This window comes from Carassius carassius, chromosome 26 (genome assembly GCF_963082965.1).
Source record: "Carassius carassius chromosome 26, fCarCar2.1, whole genome shotgun sequence".
NCBI classification, from domain to species: domain Eukaryota; kingdom Metazoa; phylum Chordata; class Actinopteri; order Cypriniformes; family Cyprinidae; genus Carassius; species Carassius carassius.
In genome coordinates this window covers 1,869,960-1,889,592 of record NC_081780.1, presented here as the reverse complement: position 1 = coordinate 1,889,592, position 19,633 = coordinate 1,869,960, and the positions used below count along the sequence as shown (strand labels likewise).

General features: G+C 37.7%; 1 protein-coding gene across 1 annotated transcript; it reads left to right on the top strand.

Moving 5' to 3' along the window:
* The first annotated feature begins 3,731 nt into the window (after positions 1-3,731).
* Positions 3,732-19,369, top strand: e2f7 (E2F transcription factor 7). Its single transcript, XM_059510626.1, has 14 exons — positions 3,732-3,886; positions 4,485-4,574; positions 4,648-4,935; positions 5,034-5,184; positions 8,660-8,881; positions 10,598-10,756; positions 10,840-10,977; positions 11,860-12,018; positions 12,105-12,174; positions 13,259-13,577; positions 14,111-14,249; positions 16,680-16,981; positions 18,185-18,457; positions 18,501-19,369. Exons 2-13 carry the CDS (start codon positions 4,485-4,487, stop codon positions 18,332-18,334), a joined length of 2,187 nt encoding a protein of 728 aa, XP_059366609.1. The 5' UTR covers positions 3,732-3,886; the 3' UTR covers positions 18,335-18,457; positions 18,501-19,369.
* The last annotated feature ends 264 nt before the right edge of the window (positions 19,370-19,633 follow it).

Genomic DNA, 19,633 nt, shown 5'->3' with positions numbered 1-19,633 from the left:
TATATTTTTTTAGTCAATAAAAAAAGTCAATATATTGTCGCATTTTAGTTAGATCTATCCCTCCAAGCATCCGTCTCCCCACCAGTGGATTAATGCATTGACCAGTTAGATTTAATGCTTTTTAAATTGACTGAGCTGTTACCATAAAGGCTCACTGTGCTGTGTGATGTACATTTATTTTCAACAGTACAAAGGTTTTTTTTTGGTTGTCACTGTTCCCATATGATTATTATTGATCAGTTTGTCCTGACCATAGCAAAATTACTTTCTCTCAAAAGTCCACCTTTTAACTTAAACTTTTATATGTGGCTTCTGTACTGAGTTTATTGTACACATTTTTACATTTTAATTTTACATTATATTTCATTCTTGTGTTTTGTCATTTCAGCAAAGCTGACTTCATTCCTTCAACTTCAAAACAAAAGTGAGCATTTCTAGGTTTGTACGCTTCTATATTCTCCTTCAAATGTAAATAACCTAAGACTCTTAAACTTTTGGGGCCAAGTACCTCATATCATGTCAAAGAATCCAGGGATCACCTGTAAGCGATGACCCTACAGAAGCAACAAAAAAGTAAATGGCAAAAATATGCAAATACTAACACACAATAGAGAAAGAATAATTCACGTACATACACCACAGTTTCTGAGAAACAAGAGGAAGGTGAAAGAATTTAAAGCAATGTTTGAATGCAAAATAGACTGAGTTGAACAGATTACATTTATGGCTGTTTAATTGTTTTTATAACAACATACACATAAATCATAACTTGATTTTGAAAGATTTGTAAACCGATGCTCTACGGTTAACAATGATTTTTGATGATTCCTGCTTCTGATGTCTTCTGACCCCGTTCTGCATGATGTCAAGAAAGTCTTCCAGCAGACTGTACTGTATATTACACCGGCAGAGAGGAAATAATTATTGTTATTATATTACAGTTCCTAAACATTTTTATATTTTTCTTTACCACAGAAGCTCTGTCCCGAGACACTCTGGAGCTAGTTGAGACTGATGATTCCCCAATCTTCCACAATGGACTTCACATAGGATGAACTGTTTCCAGTTTCAGCAAAACAGCAAGAATTCATTGATGGATGACTGCACCTTAGAACTCTTCACTAACACTGCCTGCATCACCTGGGCCACAGAGAAAACAATGTTACTGCCTGTACATAGCACAATTAACCTTTAACCTTACAGCTGAATCAATGCAGTAACACTGTTAACTACTATTGACATTGTACCAAATGTTCAAACTGAATATACAGAGGAGAACTGGTCCCCAGTGTTTTTGATTAGTCTGGTTTCTCCAAAGGTTTTTTACTCCATTATCTACATCTTGCAGATTCTTCTTTATTAACCACTGTTGCCTATGGCTTGCTTGCTGTATGTATGAAGACTAAAGCATTTAGCACCAACTATTAAAATAGTGAGGGTTTTTTTGACCATATAGACACAACAGTATGTCTTTCTGTAAAGATTCTTTGAAATGTTATGTATTTCGAAAACTGTATAAATGGCTTACATTGATAGTGTGCATATTGCTTGAACATTTATATGTAAAAAAAAAAAAAAAAAAATCAGTAGAATTATTATTATAATGTCCTTTTTATGTACTGTGTTATATGTGTTAAACTCAATTACAATTGTAATTTCTGTCATCATAATTTAAATAGTGTGATAATTACTGTACGTTTCTTAAATAATAGACAATCAGTAATTACAGTACATTAACTGCCTGTAAGCAAAACCATATATAACAACGTAATTAATTATTACACTTATTACGACCACTGGCATGGCACCAACATACCAAAACTCACTGGTTAAATCTTATGTGCCCTCCAGAAGTTTGCGCTTTGCAAGTGAACGACACCTCGTGGTGCCATCCCAAAGAAGTTCAAAATCATTCTCACTGACCTTTTCCTAGACTGTGCCCAGCTGGTGGAATGACCTCGTGATCTCTTATCACACCGGATCCATGGTGGTCAAGTCAGTCGGCAAGGCAAGCACTTCTTCCTTGTTTCATGGTGGGTACGTACTATGCTTCAAAACGTAGGTTCTGATTGGCTCCTGTGCGCCAATGAACGCGATCTATCGATCTGGGCTGGATTGCTCTTCCTTCATCCTCCAACTACCCGGATGTCTGTCTCAGTAACTTGAAATTGAATTTGAGAACTGAATCTGAATTGTGAGAAGTGAATGTGAAGATATATAGAGAGTTTATTTTTAAGTGAGGATCAAATTTTATTGGACAAATTTTATTCGGCTACAATTCAGATTCAGTTTTTGAATAAATACAATTTCAAATTATACAATTCAGATTCAGATTTTCAATGCAATGATTCAAATTAAACAATACACTTTCAAATTAGGTTATTCAAATTCAGTTATTCAATGCAATTATTCAAGTTTAGCAATTCAAATTCAGTTTCTGGTGGCACATATTTCAGCCCATAAGAGATCCTCTTTTCATGTCTATCTCCACCTTACACTCTTCTGACACTCTTTTATTTGACCTAGATGGCACAATCCCAGATTTTAATGTTTAGTATGTGCCGTCCGTGCCAGTAATATGCTGCTCTAAAACATTAATTCAACTTCTCTCCAGTTTTGCATAATCATGCAAATGTGATTCATCCACTTAATCTGAAATATTTCACATTGCCATAGTGCACCAGTGCATATTTGATCTCATATAACTAACTGATCATGATATATAAACTACATTAAAGATGATGTAATGAAACATGCACCCAAACAAACCCAAGATCTGTTACGTACAGCTATTTTAAGATTATTCAAATCCATGTAAGATGGAAATTAAGTCTTACCCAGGATCTTATGGTATTTATGCTTGCACAAAAGCAGTCAGAGGATGAAGACCTTGAAAATACAGTAGATAAAAGAGGCTTGTAAACTGAAATAATTATAAAAGCAATAATCTAAAAGCTTTTAAAACATACAACACAATAGAAATTGTTAAACAGAATGCATCAAGGGGGAAATGCAACAAACTTAAGTGAAAACACACACTATTTGATTGAAAGCTGTATGATTCTGATCTGATTTTATAGTTATTTTACATATTTACTCTTATTTAGTTTTTAATAATGTGTATGCTTACATGCATATATGTGTTTTATGACCTTTGAACTGTGATGACTGATACATACCGGTTTTATTTGGTTTATACAGGTTTATTAGTTAGATACATTCTATTATTAGATATTTTATTCAATTTCTGTGGTTATGACGATGAAAGTACCCTTATATGGGGGTTGTTTGTAGTTTTTGGGTGTGGGGGGATCTTCTCATATTACATTCTTTCCCGCGACAAAACCCTCAGTCGCGCTAAAACCCCACCTGTGTCAATCACCTTTGTTCCTGCCTGAGCTTGTCATTCAAATCTGTCAGGAGACACTTGGCAGTTATTTAATGTCAATTAATCACCTGTGATGATTAATTATGTCCCTCTTGAGTTACAACGGCGCCTTTAGAACTTCAAGCGCGCGTCTGTAAAAACTGCAGAAGCGGATCAATGAAGAGCGCGCCTATTGCCCCGCCAACAACCCCCCACGGGCTCGGTCAGGACGCGTTTCTGATTGGCTACGACGGTCGCTCTGAGACATTTCCTCCTCGCTCGGCCAATCACCGTCGATATATTTGCTTAGCGGCGACATGATTGGCTGAGGGAAGGCGGAACGCTTAAAAGCGCCAGAAACAAGCTTAGCGGGTGATTTCATACTAGTCTGTACGACGAAGATTACTAGTTCAGATCTTATTTTGTGAGAAAATTTTAAGAGGAAAAGGAAGCATCACCTTTGCCAAGGATTTATTTACGTCCATCGGATACTTATATTCCAAGGACGGAACTTTTAAGGTAAGAATATTGGGTTAAATCTTCTATTTATCTGATCTGACTTGCATGATCTAACGTTAAATTTATCAAAATAATATATATGTATATATTGTGACAATCATATCGAAATAAATTACTTAAAAAGTTGAATCATTTTTTATTCTGAGAATCTGATTAGTTTGGCTACCAGGCAACTAGTGACGATATTTGCGCCAAAACCTCGCCACTATCATCAGATCTTACCTCACTTTTTAAAAACGTGATTATTAGTCATTAATAAGTTCTATGATTCTTACTTAATAGGGTATGATATTATGTAATATAATACCAAAGCTGATAACGCAGTGTTTTTGACTAAGTAACTTTTGGCAACTTTTTATAAGTTAGTAACAAACATCACAATAATACTTTACATATTAGTTTATTTATATTCAGATACATAATTTAAGCAGACTTACTGTATATAACATACTATATAACGTCAAACTTTTGGTATTATATGTTGACAGATATTAATTTAACGGTGTCATTCATATATAATAACATAACTTATTTAATGATAGCTTAAATGTAATGTAAGTTACTGGTTATGACGGATTGATATTTTTTCTTCTTTTAGATGGAGATGAAGTGTTTAACGTTAAAGGATTTGCTTAGTGTGAGGACACTAGTGAATAAGAGTGAAACTGGCAACATCAATGAGCAGAAAGTAAGATATCTGAATGTAATAAAGCATGATTATGCATCTTTTGTCTCGTGTCTAACAAATGCCATGATTTCAGGAGAACATCTGCATGGACCGAAGGAAAATGACCCCACTGAAGTGTGAGCCTGTGAATGGACATAAGAGAGTTTCCAGCCCAGATATCACCCATATGACCCCCAATAAACACACAGAGAGGGTCCATCCGGACCCCTGGACCCCGACAGCCAACCTGAAGATGCTGATCAGTGCTGCCAGCCCAGATATCCGTGACAGAGACATGAAGAAAACCCTCTTCAGACCCCTTGAGAATGAAGAGAAGGCTGTAGAGGACGATGAAGAGGAAGAACTCGACGACTCGTGTCAGGTATCAAAAGAAGTCTAAATCAGTCTAATGTTGGGAAACTTAGAGCATGCATTTCATCTTAAATATGTTTTAATACGTTTCATCTCTCTTTATTGCAGTATGAAGCGTTAGATGATTCTGAGAGGAGGCCCAGCCGTAAACAGAAGAGTTTGGGGCTTTTGTGTCAAAAATTTCTGGCCTTGTACCCTGATTACCCAGAAACCTCTGAAGGCGTCAATATTTCTCTGGATGAGGTGGCCTCACGCTTGAGTAAGAGAAAAGAACTCCTAATCATAATCAAATCCCTTATTTCTGTGTAAAATACAATGTAATGACTAGTGGTTAGATATGGCAGAAATATATATATGTATATGATGTTACACTATTTGGTTTAAAATTTGTAAAAACATGCATAAAAATTATATATTTATATAGAATTTTTGAAATGAGAAATAAATAATTTGAAAGTGAACTGCATGATAAAATAATTAGAATAAACAGATTTATACTTAAAATGGCAACTGGTATCCTAATATAGTATTTTTTACAAATAAATGCGTGCTTGCTGAATGCTGACAATAGATGAGAAAGAATTATAGCAATCTATTACTAATAATAGAAAAGCAAACACTTATTTTCATATACAAGTTGCTTTCTTTTTATAAAAGTTCTGTATAATAATTGTTAGACAGAACTGTTAAACATGTAAAAGTAATGAAAGTAGCGAATTAATTATATGAAAAAATAAGTAGAACTTGATAAAATATATCTGGAAAAATAAACAGATTTATGCTTCAGATGGCAACTTCTTGATTCAGTAATTTATTAAATTATTAATACATTAATTATTTTAAAAAAATATTAAAATAAAAAGTTTGGAAAAATAACTGCATGAAAAAATAAGTAACAGATTTATGTATTTATTTTTTAATAATATTAAAATAATTAGTAACAAATTATTTGAAAGCGAGTTATTAGAAAATTTTGAAGAATTTGATCCAAACAAAATCTGAAAAATATACAGATTCATGCTTTAGATGGCAACTTCTTGATTCTGTAATCAATTCTATATTTTTACAAATACATATGTGTTTGCTTAATGCTGATGGTAGATGAGTGTAATGATAGTCCACAGTAGAAGAGCGTAGTGATGAATCCAAGTGCAGATTTATTTAAACAAAGTTATCCAAACAAACAAAGACTTGACTTGACTTGAACAGATTAGACTCAACGAAAGCAGGATAAATACATTCAATACACGACAAAGCACAAGGCAACATGTTGGCTACTTATAGCAAACAATCAGGGTCACATGACGTCACATGACAAGAACCAACCAATAAGGAAACAAAACACTTTACTTGGACAAAAAAATCTAAACATGACACATGAACCAAAGAACCAATCAGAACATAACACATGAACCGAAGAACCAATTAGAACATGACACACAAACCAAAGAAGCAATCAGAACATGACACATGAACAAAAGAACCAATCAGAACATGACACATGAACCAAAAAACCAATCAGAACATGAACCAAAGAACCAATCAGAACATGAACCAAAAAACCAAATAGAACATGACACATGAACCAAAAAACCAATCAGAACATGACACATGAACCAAAAAACCTATCAGAACATGAACCAAAGAACCAATCAGAACATGACACATGAACCAAAAAACCAATCAGAACATGACACATGAACCAAAGAACCAATCAGAACATGACACATGAACCGAAGAACCAATAAGAACATGACACAATAACCAAAGAACCAATCAGAACATGAAACATGAACCAAAAAACCAATCAGAACATGACACATGAACCAAAAAACCAATCAGAACATGACACATGAACCAAAAAAACCAATCAGAACATGACACATGAACCAAAAAACCAATCAGAACTTGACACATGAACCAAAAAACCAATCAGAACATGACACATGAACCAAAGAACCAATCAGAATATGACACATGAACCAAAGAACCAATCAGAACATGACACATGAACCAAAGAACCAATCAGAACATGACACACAGATAAGGGAAATACATGACAGAACAAGGACCATGACTAAACTCTGAAATAAAAGACATGAAACAAAACCCAAACCCCACATTACAATGAGAACGTATTATAGTGTACACCAATCTATTACCACCAGGACACCCTAGGCCGTAGGTCGATGATCGACTTTGTGGTCGTTTCATCCGACCTCCGGCCATATGTCTTGGACACTCGGGTGAAGAGAGGGGCGGAGCTGTCAACTGATCACCACCTGGTGGTGAGTTGGATCCGATGGTGGGGGAGGAAGCTGGACAGACTCGGCAGACCCAAACGTACTGTGAGGGTCTGCTGGGAACGTTTGGCCGAGCCTCCTGTCAGAGAGATCTTCAACTCCCACCTCCGGCAGAGCTTCGACCGGATCCCGAGGGAGGCTGGAGATATTGAGTCCGAGTGGACCATGTTCTCCACCTCCATTGTCGAAGCGGCCGCTCGGAGCTGTGGCCGTAAGGTCTCCGAGGCGGCAATCCCCGAACCCGGTGGTGGACACCGGAAGTAAGGGATGCCGTCAAGCTGAAGAAGGAGTCCTATTGGGCCTGGTTGGCTTGTGGGACTCCTGAGGCAGCTGACAGGTACCGGCAGGCCAAGCGGACTGCAGCCCGGGTGGTTGTGGAGGCAAAAAAGTCTATGCCAGGGTACTGGAGAGGAGAATCCAGCCGATAGTAGAACCTCGGATTCAGGAGGAACAGTGTGGTTTTCGTCCAGGCCGTGGAACACTGGACCAGCTCTATACCCTCTACAGGGTGCTGGAGGGTTCATGGGAGTTTGCCCAACCAGTCCACATGTGCTTTGTGGATTTGGAGAAGGCATTCGACTGTGTCCCTCGCGGCGGCCTGTGGAGGGTGCTCCGGGAGTATGGGGTCCGGGGCCCTTTGCTAAGGGCTATCCGGTCCCTGTTTGACCGGAGCAGGAGCTTGGTTCGTATTGCCAGCAGTAAGTCAGACTTGTTCCCGGTGCGTGTTGGACTCCGGCAGGGCTGCCCTTTGTCGCCGGTTCTGTTCATGATTTTTATGGACAGAATTTCTAGGCGCAACCAGGGGCCGGAGGGGGTAAGGCAAAGCTCTCGATTTACCGGTCAATCTACGTTCCTACTCTCACCTATGGTCATGAGCTTTGGGTCATGACCGAAAGGACAAGATCCCGGATACAGGCAGCCGAAATGAGCTTTCTCCGCAGGGTGGCTGGGCGAGGGTGAGAAGCTCAGTCACCCGGGAGGAGCTCAGAGTAGAGCCGCTGCTCCTCCACATCGAGAGGGGTCAGCTGAGGAGGCTCGGGCATCTGTTCCGGATGCCTCCTGGACGCCTTCCCGGGAAGGTGTTCCGGGCGCGTCCCACTGGGGGGAGACCCCGGGGAAGACCTAGGACACGCTGGAGAGACTATGTCTCCCGGCTGGCCTGGGAACGCCTCGGTGTCCCCCTAGAAGAGCTGGAGGAAGTGTCTAGGGAGAGGGAAGTCTGGGGTTCTCTGCTTAGACTGCTGCCCCCGCGACCCGGCCCCGGATAAGCGGAAAAAGATGGACCAATCTATTACTAATAATAGAAAAGCAAAAAATAATGCACAAAATAAAAGTCCTGTAAGCCATTCAATTAAAAGTCCTTTCCACATCGGCCAAAGTAAAAAATGCTGTTAATGAAAAATTGCGAGTGACTGTCTCTATGTGACGCAGGCGTTGAGAGGCGACGCATCTACGACATTGTGAACGTGCTGGAGTCTCTGATGCTGGTGAGCAGAGTGGCTAAGAACCTGTACGTGTGGCACGGACGCTCAGCTCTGCCACAGACCCTGCAGGATCTCCATCAGACGGGACGTGAGCAGGGCTACCATCTGCAGATGGACCAGAGAGAAGGAAGCAGCCCGTGTGCCGCCCACCACATGCAAAACACACACTGTATGACACACAATTATTCCTGCTCATACTTTTTTTGAAGTATTTGTTATAAGTGATCAATATTGGGGTTTTTACTGCCGATACCGATATTTGGAAAGCAGTGTGGCTGAGACATATATATATATATATTATGCACAGCATAACTTAAATTGCGAGTTTAAAGTTAGTCAATCGACCGTTACACAGAGCACACTCGAATGTGCAGGATACAAATGCACACTTCACAAGATCTCAAAACTGGATCCAACGAAGTTTGTGCAATCAAATGTTCATTAGTCGTTCAAAGATTTTATTAAATTATATAAATGCGTAATTGCTGAATGCTAACGGCAAACAAGAAAGTGTTCAAATGTTTGCCTTTCTATTTCTAATTATATAAAAGCAACTTTTATAATGCTTTTTGTTTAACCATTCTGTCTTATTATTTGACTGATTATTCGGCCGATGTTGATATTTACTTTGATTGAATTTAAAACTAAAACCATAACCAAAAAACTATCTTTATTTGAAAAAAACTTTAAGTGAAATAATACATGAAAATAACTTATTTTATTACAGCTAGTTGCCAAAGCGGCAACTTAGTATACTAAAATAACAACAAAAAATAAAACCAATATAGACTTGTACATAAAAAAAGAAAAGAAAATATGACCAACTAACAAACACACAGCAAAATTACTTAAAAGAAACAAATCTAAAAATACAAATTAGTTCAAATTTTAATAAGATATTATCACAACAGCAGTAATAGTAGTAACTATCTTGTGCTTTCCTTTTTCTATTGGATAAATGTAGAAATTAGAAAGTAGTTTTGTTAATTCTGGCAAACAAAACTTTTTTTTTTACCAAAAATGCTCTAGTGTATAATTTTTTCCATCCAATTTTTCTAACTTTTTTTTTTTTTAATGCACATTAGGAAATATGGATGCTATTTGAAATCTCTGCTTCCAAAATGATCTGCTGATGAAATAAAAGGCCCCTTAAACAACAGTCATTCTGTTAAATTATTAAGTATAATACAAATACACTTTATAATTCTCCGAGGCAATTGATGTTAATACACTCAGATGTCTCAAATCTATATCTTTTTGTATTCTTGTTTGCCCAGTAGCTAAGTACTTAATTTTTTCTAGATTTGAGCATTTAGATGAATCTCTTTGTGTTTCTTGAGTCTGATGTCTTGATAAAGAGATGAAGCGTCCTGCTGTCCTCGTCTGGATCCTCTGATGTGGTTATTGTGTTTGCTGGCTTCTTGTCCCATGTGGCCGATGTCTCTAAGAAACAGCTTTCCTTTCTAACAAAAGCTTATTACCATCCCATCATGAGGTCAGGAGCCAATTCAAAGAGCAATCAAGCCATTCCTCATATCCACTAACTCTGATTTTCTCCTGCCAGATTTATTCACTCATTCTTAATTCATGTCTCCCATTGTATTTTTTTTTCATGCACGAAACGGCATCGTAAAAATCTGTCACTCTAGTTAAAAGAAGTTCTAAGCTATATGATGTCAAAACATTAAATTCGAAATAATCGCCTGATGCCACAATTGTTAAAACTAAAAAAGCATAATTCCTCACCTTTTTTTACTCTTATTTTAAGTTGCTGTATGATTCTCCAAAGACCTTTATTATAAAAAAAACGAATGCATTAATGTCTGGAATGCCAAGTTTGACATGTTTTATAGTGTTGTGAGCATGGTTTATTTCTCTCGTACAGCGGCCTCCAGCAGACGAAAGGATAAATCGCTCCGTATCATGAGCCAGAAGTTTGTCATGCTGTTTCTGGTGTCCAAAACACGGACCGTTACCCTCGACACAGCTGCTAAGATCCTGATCGAAGAGGGCCAGGATGAGTCCAGCCACAGCAAATATAAAAGTAAGACGATTTTAATGTTAAAAATAATATGCATTCCATTATTGATGTAAGAATAGCTCAGAATCCTTTCTGTGTTTGTTTAGCTAAGGTGAGACGTTTGTATGATATCGCGAATGTCCTGACCAGCCTGAATCTGATCAAGAAACTTCAAGTGCGAGAGGAAAAGAGTCGTAAACCTGTCTTCAAATGGATCGGACCCGCCGATTTCCACAGCAGCAGTGGTACGTCTTGTTTAACCCTGAAAGTCCTGAGGGGAAAATAGGCCATTTTCACACATTTTATTTATTTGACAAAAATAAAAGATTTATTTTCAGGGGTTAAGTAGTTTTTTTGTTTGTTTTTGAAAACAAAAAAATGTAAGTTATTGATCATTAATGTTGTTTGGTGAGTTTGTAAACAGAATTTAAATATACAAAAACAAATAAATGAAAAAAATAAAAGAAAAATCATGATCCAACACGTCATACTTGAAAATTCAACCATATTACATATATACACATCTTTTTGTGGCACTGGGTTGCACAGTTTTCATTTAGGAGGCTTTTTTGTTCATACCCACACACATATACACATGCATGCATATACATGCGCACCCATACACACAATCATTTTTGGGCTGTTTATTCCTCTTTCACTATAGTTTTTTAGTTTGTTTCTTTAATTTTATGCAATTCAAAACTCCTTCCCGCTCTCCTGGAAATGTGACGTCATTGTCAAAAAGTGCATGTCAAGAGCCATTTTTGATAATGCAAACAGTTGAAGAGTAATGATAACATGAAAACAGCTTGGTTTTATGTGTTGGCACAGTCACGGTCGGTTTAAAGACACAATATGTGAAAAGGTTTCCGTAAATAAAATATGCAAAAACTACATGCACAGTGTGATATATTTCATGCAGTTGTGTGTTTATAGTATCCCAAAACTAAATCCATTACGGCTTTCACAAATAAAATGAAAAGTGTTGACAGCAGCATTAAATTTAGATCTGCTTAAGGTTGCACCATTATTTTTTGCGTGCTTTTACAGTGTTGTGCATTATAGCCAATCACATATGAATCTGAGTATATGAATGCAATGGCCAATCAGCCAATCATGTCTTTTAGATTCAGATGATTTGAGAGTCTCAGCAGCTCAGATCAGCACCGCCGGGGAACGACGGGAGAAGATGATGCGTCACTCCTCCTTTCAGGTCATTCCTGCACCTCCTGTCAATCAGAGGCGGATAAGCTCCGCCCCCAGCACGCCTCACAGACCTTCTACGGGTGAGAGCTGAGCTGAACACTTTCCATAATGTTGCATTTGTTTGGAAATGTAGTTAAGGCAGTGATTTTTGTGTTTGTGTTTTCAGACGAGCCGGTGGATTATTCTAGGAAGAGAGAGAACACCAGCGCAGTGTGTCAGCTGCGGTTTGGAGACGGGTGAGTGCAGCTGTGTAGAACTTGTATTTGAAGAAATTTACACATCTTAAACTTTAGTCATTTACAAACACTGGGAAAAGATCTAGGCTGAAATGCTGTAGGTTCAAACCCGAAGCATAACCATTGTGCCTTTGATTACTAACAATGTTCATTCAGTGTTAAATATATACTACACTGAAAAGAATTGTAGGGGGGAAAAAATACCATATTTTCCGGACTATAAGTCGCACTTTTTTTCATAGTTTGGCTGGTCCTGCGACTTATAGTAAGGTGCAACTTATTTATCAAAATTAATTTGACATGAACCGAGAGAAATGAACTAATAGAAAACATTACCGTCTACAGCCGCCAGAGGGCGCTCTATGCTGCTCAGTGCTCCTGTAGTCTACACTGAAGACATAGAGCGCCCTCTCGTGGCTGTAGATGGTAATGTTTTCTCTTGGTTCTAAATAAAATATGTTTTTTTCCTCATCATGACGTATTTTTGGACTGATATATTTGTACCTTTATTTAGCGTTAATTTATCATGTCAGTTTTATAAATTTTAGTACTTCAGCTTAAACAAATTAATTAACTTTAATTAATTTGAAAATTTCAGAATTTTTTTTTTTTACCTTGTATGTATTTTAGTAGTTACATTTAATAACTTTCTGAACTGGCTTTTATTTTTAGACTTTCAGTTTTAGTTTTTGTTTGATTTCTCTTATTAGAACAGGATATTTTTAATTAGCTTTTTTTGGGAGAGATTTTCGGATTTCATTTAGATTTTAATTTGATTTTCAGTAATTGCATTCTTATTTAGAATATATCAATATTTTGAATCAGCTTTTATCTTTAGATTTTCTATTTTCGTTGTACTTTTTGTGTGTGTGTGTGTGTGTGTGTGTTATTTTTAGAAAATTAGAGTACCTTAACTTAAACGTATGTTTTTCATTTAGTTGTCATTGCAACAATCTACTTTGTTAAATTTGTTCATATAGTGTTTATATTTTATTTTATTTCAGCTTTACTTTAATTAGCTAAAGCTATTTTAGGTTCAAATGAACAGCATCAGCACTGATCACTAACTGCTGGTCATTTGTAGTGTCCCGGCGAGTGGAAGTCCTGTAGTGTTGTCTCCTGGACTGGCGTCACTAGCAGTCCCTCTTCAGATGGACGTCCCGTATACATCACATCCTGTTTCTGCCCAATTCGCTCCTCACCCGTTAGCGTTCCTGCCCGGTCTGCCACAGACACCCCTACTCATGGTGTACAGCGGACACGTCCCAGACGCCGTTGCCCAGAAGTCATCCGTCTCAGGCCACAGGGAGGAACATCTGAAGAAGAGAGAGAGACAAGAGGAAGAGGAGGATGATCAGGCAACTAAACGAAGCAAACGCTCTGCTTCCATAGAAAGTGAAATGGTGGGTGTTATGAATCAGATTAAAACTGTGTGCATATACATATTTTAGCATATTACTGGGGTTATTTTAATTTATTTAATAACATTTTATTTGTATAGCACCTTTCATACACAAAATAAAAAAAATAAGAGGATAAGCAATGACACAAAAATTTAAGGAAAGAATAAAACCAAAAATACTATTAAAGGTGCTGTACAAATACAATATTGTTTATTAATCACATGGAGTATTTTAACTTTATATAAAATTACAAATGTTATACAGTATTTACATGAATCTACGTTTGTAGTTATAAAAACATAGCTTAACAAAAATAAACAATAAATATAAGACTGAGTATGATATGAATTATATAAAATATATTCTTGAGCATGATATGAATAGTTGAGTATATATGAAGATACTGTGGTGAAATCATAGTAATGCACAGCCTTGAGGGGCTTATTGGTTTTATAATGGCAATATCTGCAATATTATACACTGTCATTATGAAACCTGTAATTTGACCTCTGACTTTTGTGAATGTGTCGCAGGGTGAGACTGAGAGTCTGAGAAGGTCTCCAGTCTGCTCTCGAGAAGGTTCTCCATGGGACGAGGCCTCGTTCGGGCCGATGAATGAGGAAGATGCAGGAGTGCTGTCCTCTCATTACCTCTATGTTCCCAACACAGCAGGTACACAACACCTGAGCAGTCAATGTCATTGAGTACTTTACATTTGCGTTTCCAATAACCAGAGGAAGGCCGCTGTTTTCATTTACTGACATCAACAGCTTGAGCTCCGTTTCCTCGGTTCCCCAGAAATACGATGCATTCTTTCCTGATATTGTTTTTAATCTGTGTTTTGGGTGTTTAATTTTTTATTTACTGAATGCTTCAAGTGCAGTTAATTATTTGTCATACTATACATGCAAAACCATCAAAGGGTTGACCACTGCTGCAAAATGTGTGGAAAAAGTCCTAGACAACAGTAATAGTTTGATTAAGGTGTGTAGTGCACTTCAATAATGCAACTAAAACAGGGATACTCCACATGTCTTAATTAGGGCCCGAGCACCGATGGTGTGAGGACCCTATTGTATCTGCTCTGTTTCTTATTATTATTCTTCCGCTTCTCCAAAATTAATCGCATTTTTGAGGGCTTAAACATGCTCAAAAAGTCTGCACACGCGTCAAACCTGGTGAAAATTTTAGTCTGATATAGGATTCAGAAGAGGGTGTGGCAAAATGGCTCGACAGCGCCACCTATACTAAAAAACCAACAGCCTTCCAGCTATGTTTCACGTACATGCACGAAAATTGGCACACACATGTAACACACCAATACCTACAAAAAAGACTCTTGGAGCTAAATTCTAAACCCAACAGGAAGTCGGTTATTTTTAATATTATGAGCAAATTTTGTGCAATTTTTGTCATTTCCATGCATTGTATTTTAACGAACTCCTCCTAGAGATTTATTCAGATCAACACCAAATTTGGTACGCCTAATCTAAAGGCCTTTGCGATGTTAAATTGATCTTTGAAAAAGATTGAAAAAGATCTTGAGTTTTCGTCGAAGGGCGTGTCCGTGGCGGCCTGGCGAATTTCAATGATTCGCCATGAAAAATGAAGTTGCTATAACTCAGACATACAATATCCAATCTGCGCAAAACTTCACATGTTTGATGAGACTCCTGACCTGAACAGATCTACATGCCCATATTCAGTTATTGTCATAGCTCCACCTATTGGCAACAGGAAGTGACATATTTTACACTGCGACGAACTACTCCTAGAATTTTTTTTTTGTGGTCAGTCTAATCTAAAGACCTGTGTGATGTTAAGTTGTGAAGATCTTGAGTTTTCGTTTAAAGGGGTGTCCATGGCGCCGTGACGAAGTTCGATGTCTCACCATGGGAATAAAAGATGTTATAACTCAGGCATAAAATGTCCGATCTTCCCCAAACTTCACATGTGTGATAAGAGTCCTGGCCTGAACACATCTGAAGGCCAATATTCCATTGGGTGTGGCAAAATGGCTCGATAGCGCCACCTATACACATTCAACGGCGTGTGCCTCGAGCTACGTTTCACGTACATGTACAAAAATCGGTAAACACATGTAATACACCAATACCTACAAAAAAGTCTCTTGGTACGAAATCCGAATCCCAACAGGAAGTCGGTTATTTAGAATTTTCCCTGCAAAATTGGTGTTGTTTTTGCCATTTTCAGGGTTTGTACTTTAACGAACTCCTCCTAGAGATTTATTCAGATCAACACCAAACTTGGTCAGTTAAATCTAAAGCCATTTGCGATGTTAAAATGCGAAGGACTTGAGGTTTCGTTAAAGGGCGTGTCCATGGCGGCCTGACAAATTTCGATGTTTCGCCATGAAAAAGGAAGTTGCTGTAACTCAGACATACAATGTCCAATCTGCCCCAAACTTCACATGTTAGATAAGACTTCTGCCCTTAACAGATCTACATGCCCATATTCAGTTATAGTCATAGCGCCACCTATTGGCAACAGGAAGTGACATATTTTATTCTGCAACAAACTACTCCTAGAAATCTTTTGACATTAATGTATTTTTTGTGGTCAGTCTAATATAAAGGCCTGTGCAATGTTAAATTGTGGAGATCTTGAGTTTTTGTTAAAGGTCGTGTCCATGGCGCCGTGACAAAATTTGATGTCTCGCCACAGCAAGAGATGTTGTTGTAACTTAGGCATAAAATGTTCGATCTTCCTGGCCTGAACACATCTGAAGTCCAATATTCCATTATAATGATAGCGCCACCTGCTGGCAACAGGAAGACTGGCACATATATGGAATATACTTTGATATATTCCACTTATATTTATGAGTTTAAATGCATATTTCTCAACGTTCACCTTTTTACTAAAGCCACTCGCTGCCGGTGAGCCCGGGTGCGAGGTCCCGTTCATCGCCGCTTGCAGCTTTAATTCAATTTGTGTTTTCTTTGAGTATGACTTTAGCCAGATCAGAAATCTCAGTTCGCATACTTAATTACAGTATTGTCTTAATCGTGTTCAAATATTGTTGTCCATGTAAACGTACTCAGTCTTTCTGATTACACACTCATTCTAATGATTCTGCAGGTCTGAACGGTTTGAACTTCCTCATGCCAGCGGGACACACACAGGGTGGCGTGCCAGCTGTAGCCATGCCGTATTTTTTGGTGCATTCGCCCACCTCTGGTGCTGAGGGGGCGGCCAGCAGCGGTCTGAGTTTCAGCATGCCCACCGTGTTGTCACCGGCTCGTTTTGTGATGGCAGGAGGGGCGTTTGGTGTGGTGGAAACACTGAACAGCCCTGAGCATCATGGGCACAGATTACCAGCAGCCACACTCTCTCCAGAGGGGCCACGAGCACAAGGAAGCCCTCAGTCAGCGCAAACACAGGTCAGTTTACTACACTGCTCTTTAGTGATGCACTGAATTTCCTGTTTCAGTCTGCAACAGGAAAACATGATAATTTCTCGCTTTTGAACTGAGCTCTTTTAGTCTGTCGATTCCCAGTTAACGTTCTCAGAATGTACTGACTAGGTTCTCTTTAACAGACTAAGAGATCTAAGTTACTTTAACAGAACCTTAAAAGTCATCTGGTTCTTAATTATATTCTAAAAATATTAGCACAAAATGTTTGTTTTTTTGTTTTGTTTTGTTTTTTACACCATTCATAGAATGTTTTTTTAGATGGATGTTTATCGAACGTTTTTTAAATGTAACCACTTGTTTTAGAATGTTCAGAGAACATACAAAAGTAACATTCTCATAATGTTTGCAAAATGATACAATGGAATGTTCCCTTAACATTCTCATTCACAACCAATATATATATATATATGTAATGCTAAAACCTTTGTAATCCTCGGGAAGAAGGAGGCGGGAACCGGCGGACAATCAAATAACATTTTAATAATACAAAATAAACACAAAACAGCGCACCAGCCCCTCACGGACGACTGGTGCGCTCAAATAAAAACCAAAACACAACTAAAATCCCAGGCCTGGTCCTCTCTCATCCTTCACTGTCGTCGTTCCAGTTTTATATCCTTCCATCTCCTCCGTGGGCCTCGAGACCGGTGGGTCGAACAGGTATAGCTCATCTCCAATCACTCCACCGGCCTCGCTCCCACGTCCCTCGGCCCCGCCCCACTCGTCACAATATATTTTTATATAATATATATATATATATATATATATATATATATATATATATATTTTTTTTTTTTACATTTTAAAAAAGCAAACTGAATGTTCAGAAATAAAGTTTTTTAAAACTTAATGGAAATTGATTTCAGTTGAAAAAGGGTTTTATTGCAGCCACAGTTGAAATGTTTATATCTGAACAACTAATTGTTGTAGAAACATAATTATGTCATTAAAAAGTTGATATAAAACTGTCTTGGTGCAATTCAAATATATGCAAATTTAGTGTTGATTAATAAATATAAGCAAATAATTTTAATGAATCATTATCAAATAAACTTTCAGTTTTTGGCTAAATTAAAAAAAATTTAATTTTGGTGCAATAATAATAATAATATGCAATAACAAACATTGTCTACAGAGTTTCTGACCTTCTCACTTCCGCTATTTCAGACTCCTGTGACCCCAAAGGAAGCGGCAGTGGGGTCCAAATCTTTCTTCGAGACGCCTGGAGCCTTTGGGTGTCTCAGCGCACCACCAGCGGCCCGCAAAAGAGGCTCCGCCCAGAGGAGGCTGGACATCGAGCATGCCTCAGCCAATTAAATTAGCCGCTATATGTGTGTCATCGTGTTTTCATGCTTCTGTGGTGCTAGAGTGCCAAAGACAGAAACAGCATTACACCACAAAATTTGACTTGAAATAATTCTCTGGAAATGAACACTTCCTGTTTAGTAACTAGTGAACATCACAATCAGAGGGCAGATACTAGTGTGTTATTGGAAAGTCTGTTACACACACTCTTGTGGCTGTTTATGATTTCCCGCCGCCACTTTTGATAGTGTTTTGGAGTTCTATTGACATCCTACCAGTATATTTCCTGATTTTGTTTACCGTTACTATTTATTAAAGTATTCCAGAGGCTAAAATCATCAATCCAGCTTTAGCACTACGTATTTAAAAATGAAAATGAATGATTGGTCTGGATTGGCATCTGAGAAAAAGAAACTAGTCAGATCTGCTCTATAGGATGTTCACTATCTCACAGGGATCTCACAGTTTCTCGAAGTGCCATATTGGTGAAGCCCACGTGCCTTAGAAATGTATTTGGTGCATGATGCCTTCGCCACAGAGAATGAATGGATTCTGAGTGTATTTGTAATAAGGAACATAATAATGGTTGTAATTTTTGACACTGTTATAGTTTGAGGTGCTACATCTGTGAAACCAACAGAAAACAAAGACATACTTGAACAACCAGTGAATATGATCCGCAGTCACTGGAGCAAAGCAGAAATATCACAGTACTGTACTGTTTGGAAGCAAAGTATGTTTACGTCTGAACTTCTTAGTAGACTAGTAATAAATTATTTTGGGAAACTGGATTGAATTTTGCACCACGATCCATATAGCTGTACAGTATTTACAGGTACTTCACTGTACTGTGACTCGTAGAGTTAAATATTTGTATATGTGTTATTTTTTGTATCCGTTAGTGTTTAAATGTCTTGGTTGGATGTTTAAAGCTGCACTGCTGAATCTGTATGGTGCTTCTTTGTTTGTCAGCTGTATTTTCAATCATATTATGTATGGACACAGGTGTCATACATGTATTACAAAATAAATGTATGTAAAATGTAATATTGTTTGTTAAATCTTGCATTTATTCTCATGGGTGTGAGCAGAGAGCAAAAGGGCTTGATTTTGTGCGAACACAAGATGGCAGCATATACAAAACAAATGATGTCCAAGATATTTTCCATGAGTCTTCTCAGAAACAGAGGAAAATCTTTCAGAATTTGTCCTCTGAGAGTGATATATATAAATATATTATTTATCAGTGCATCTGTATTTAAACACATGGAACCATGACATCCCATAACTTGCTAATAATTATCTTTAAAG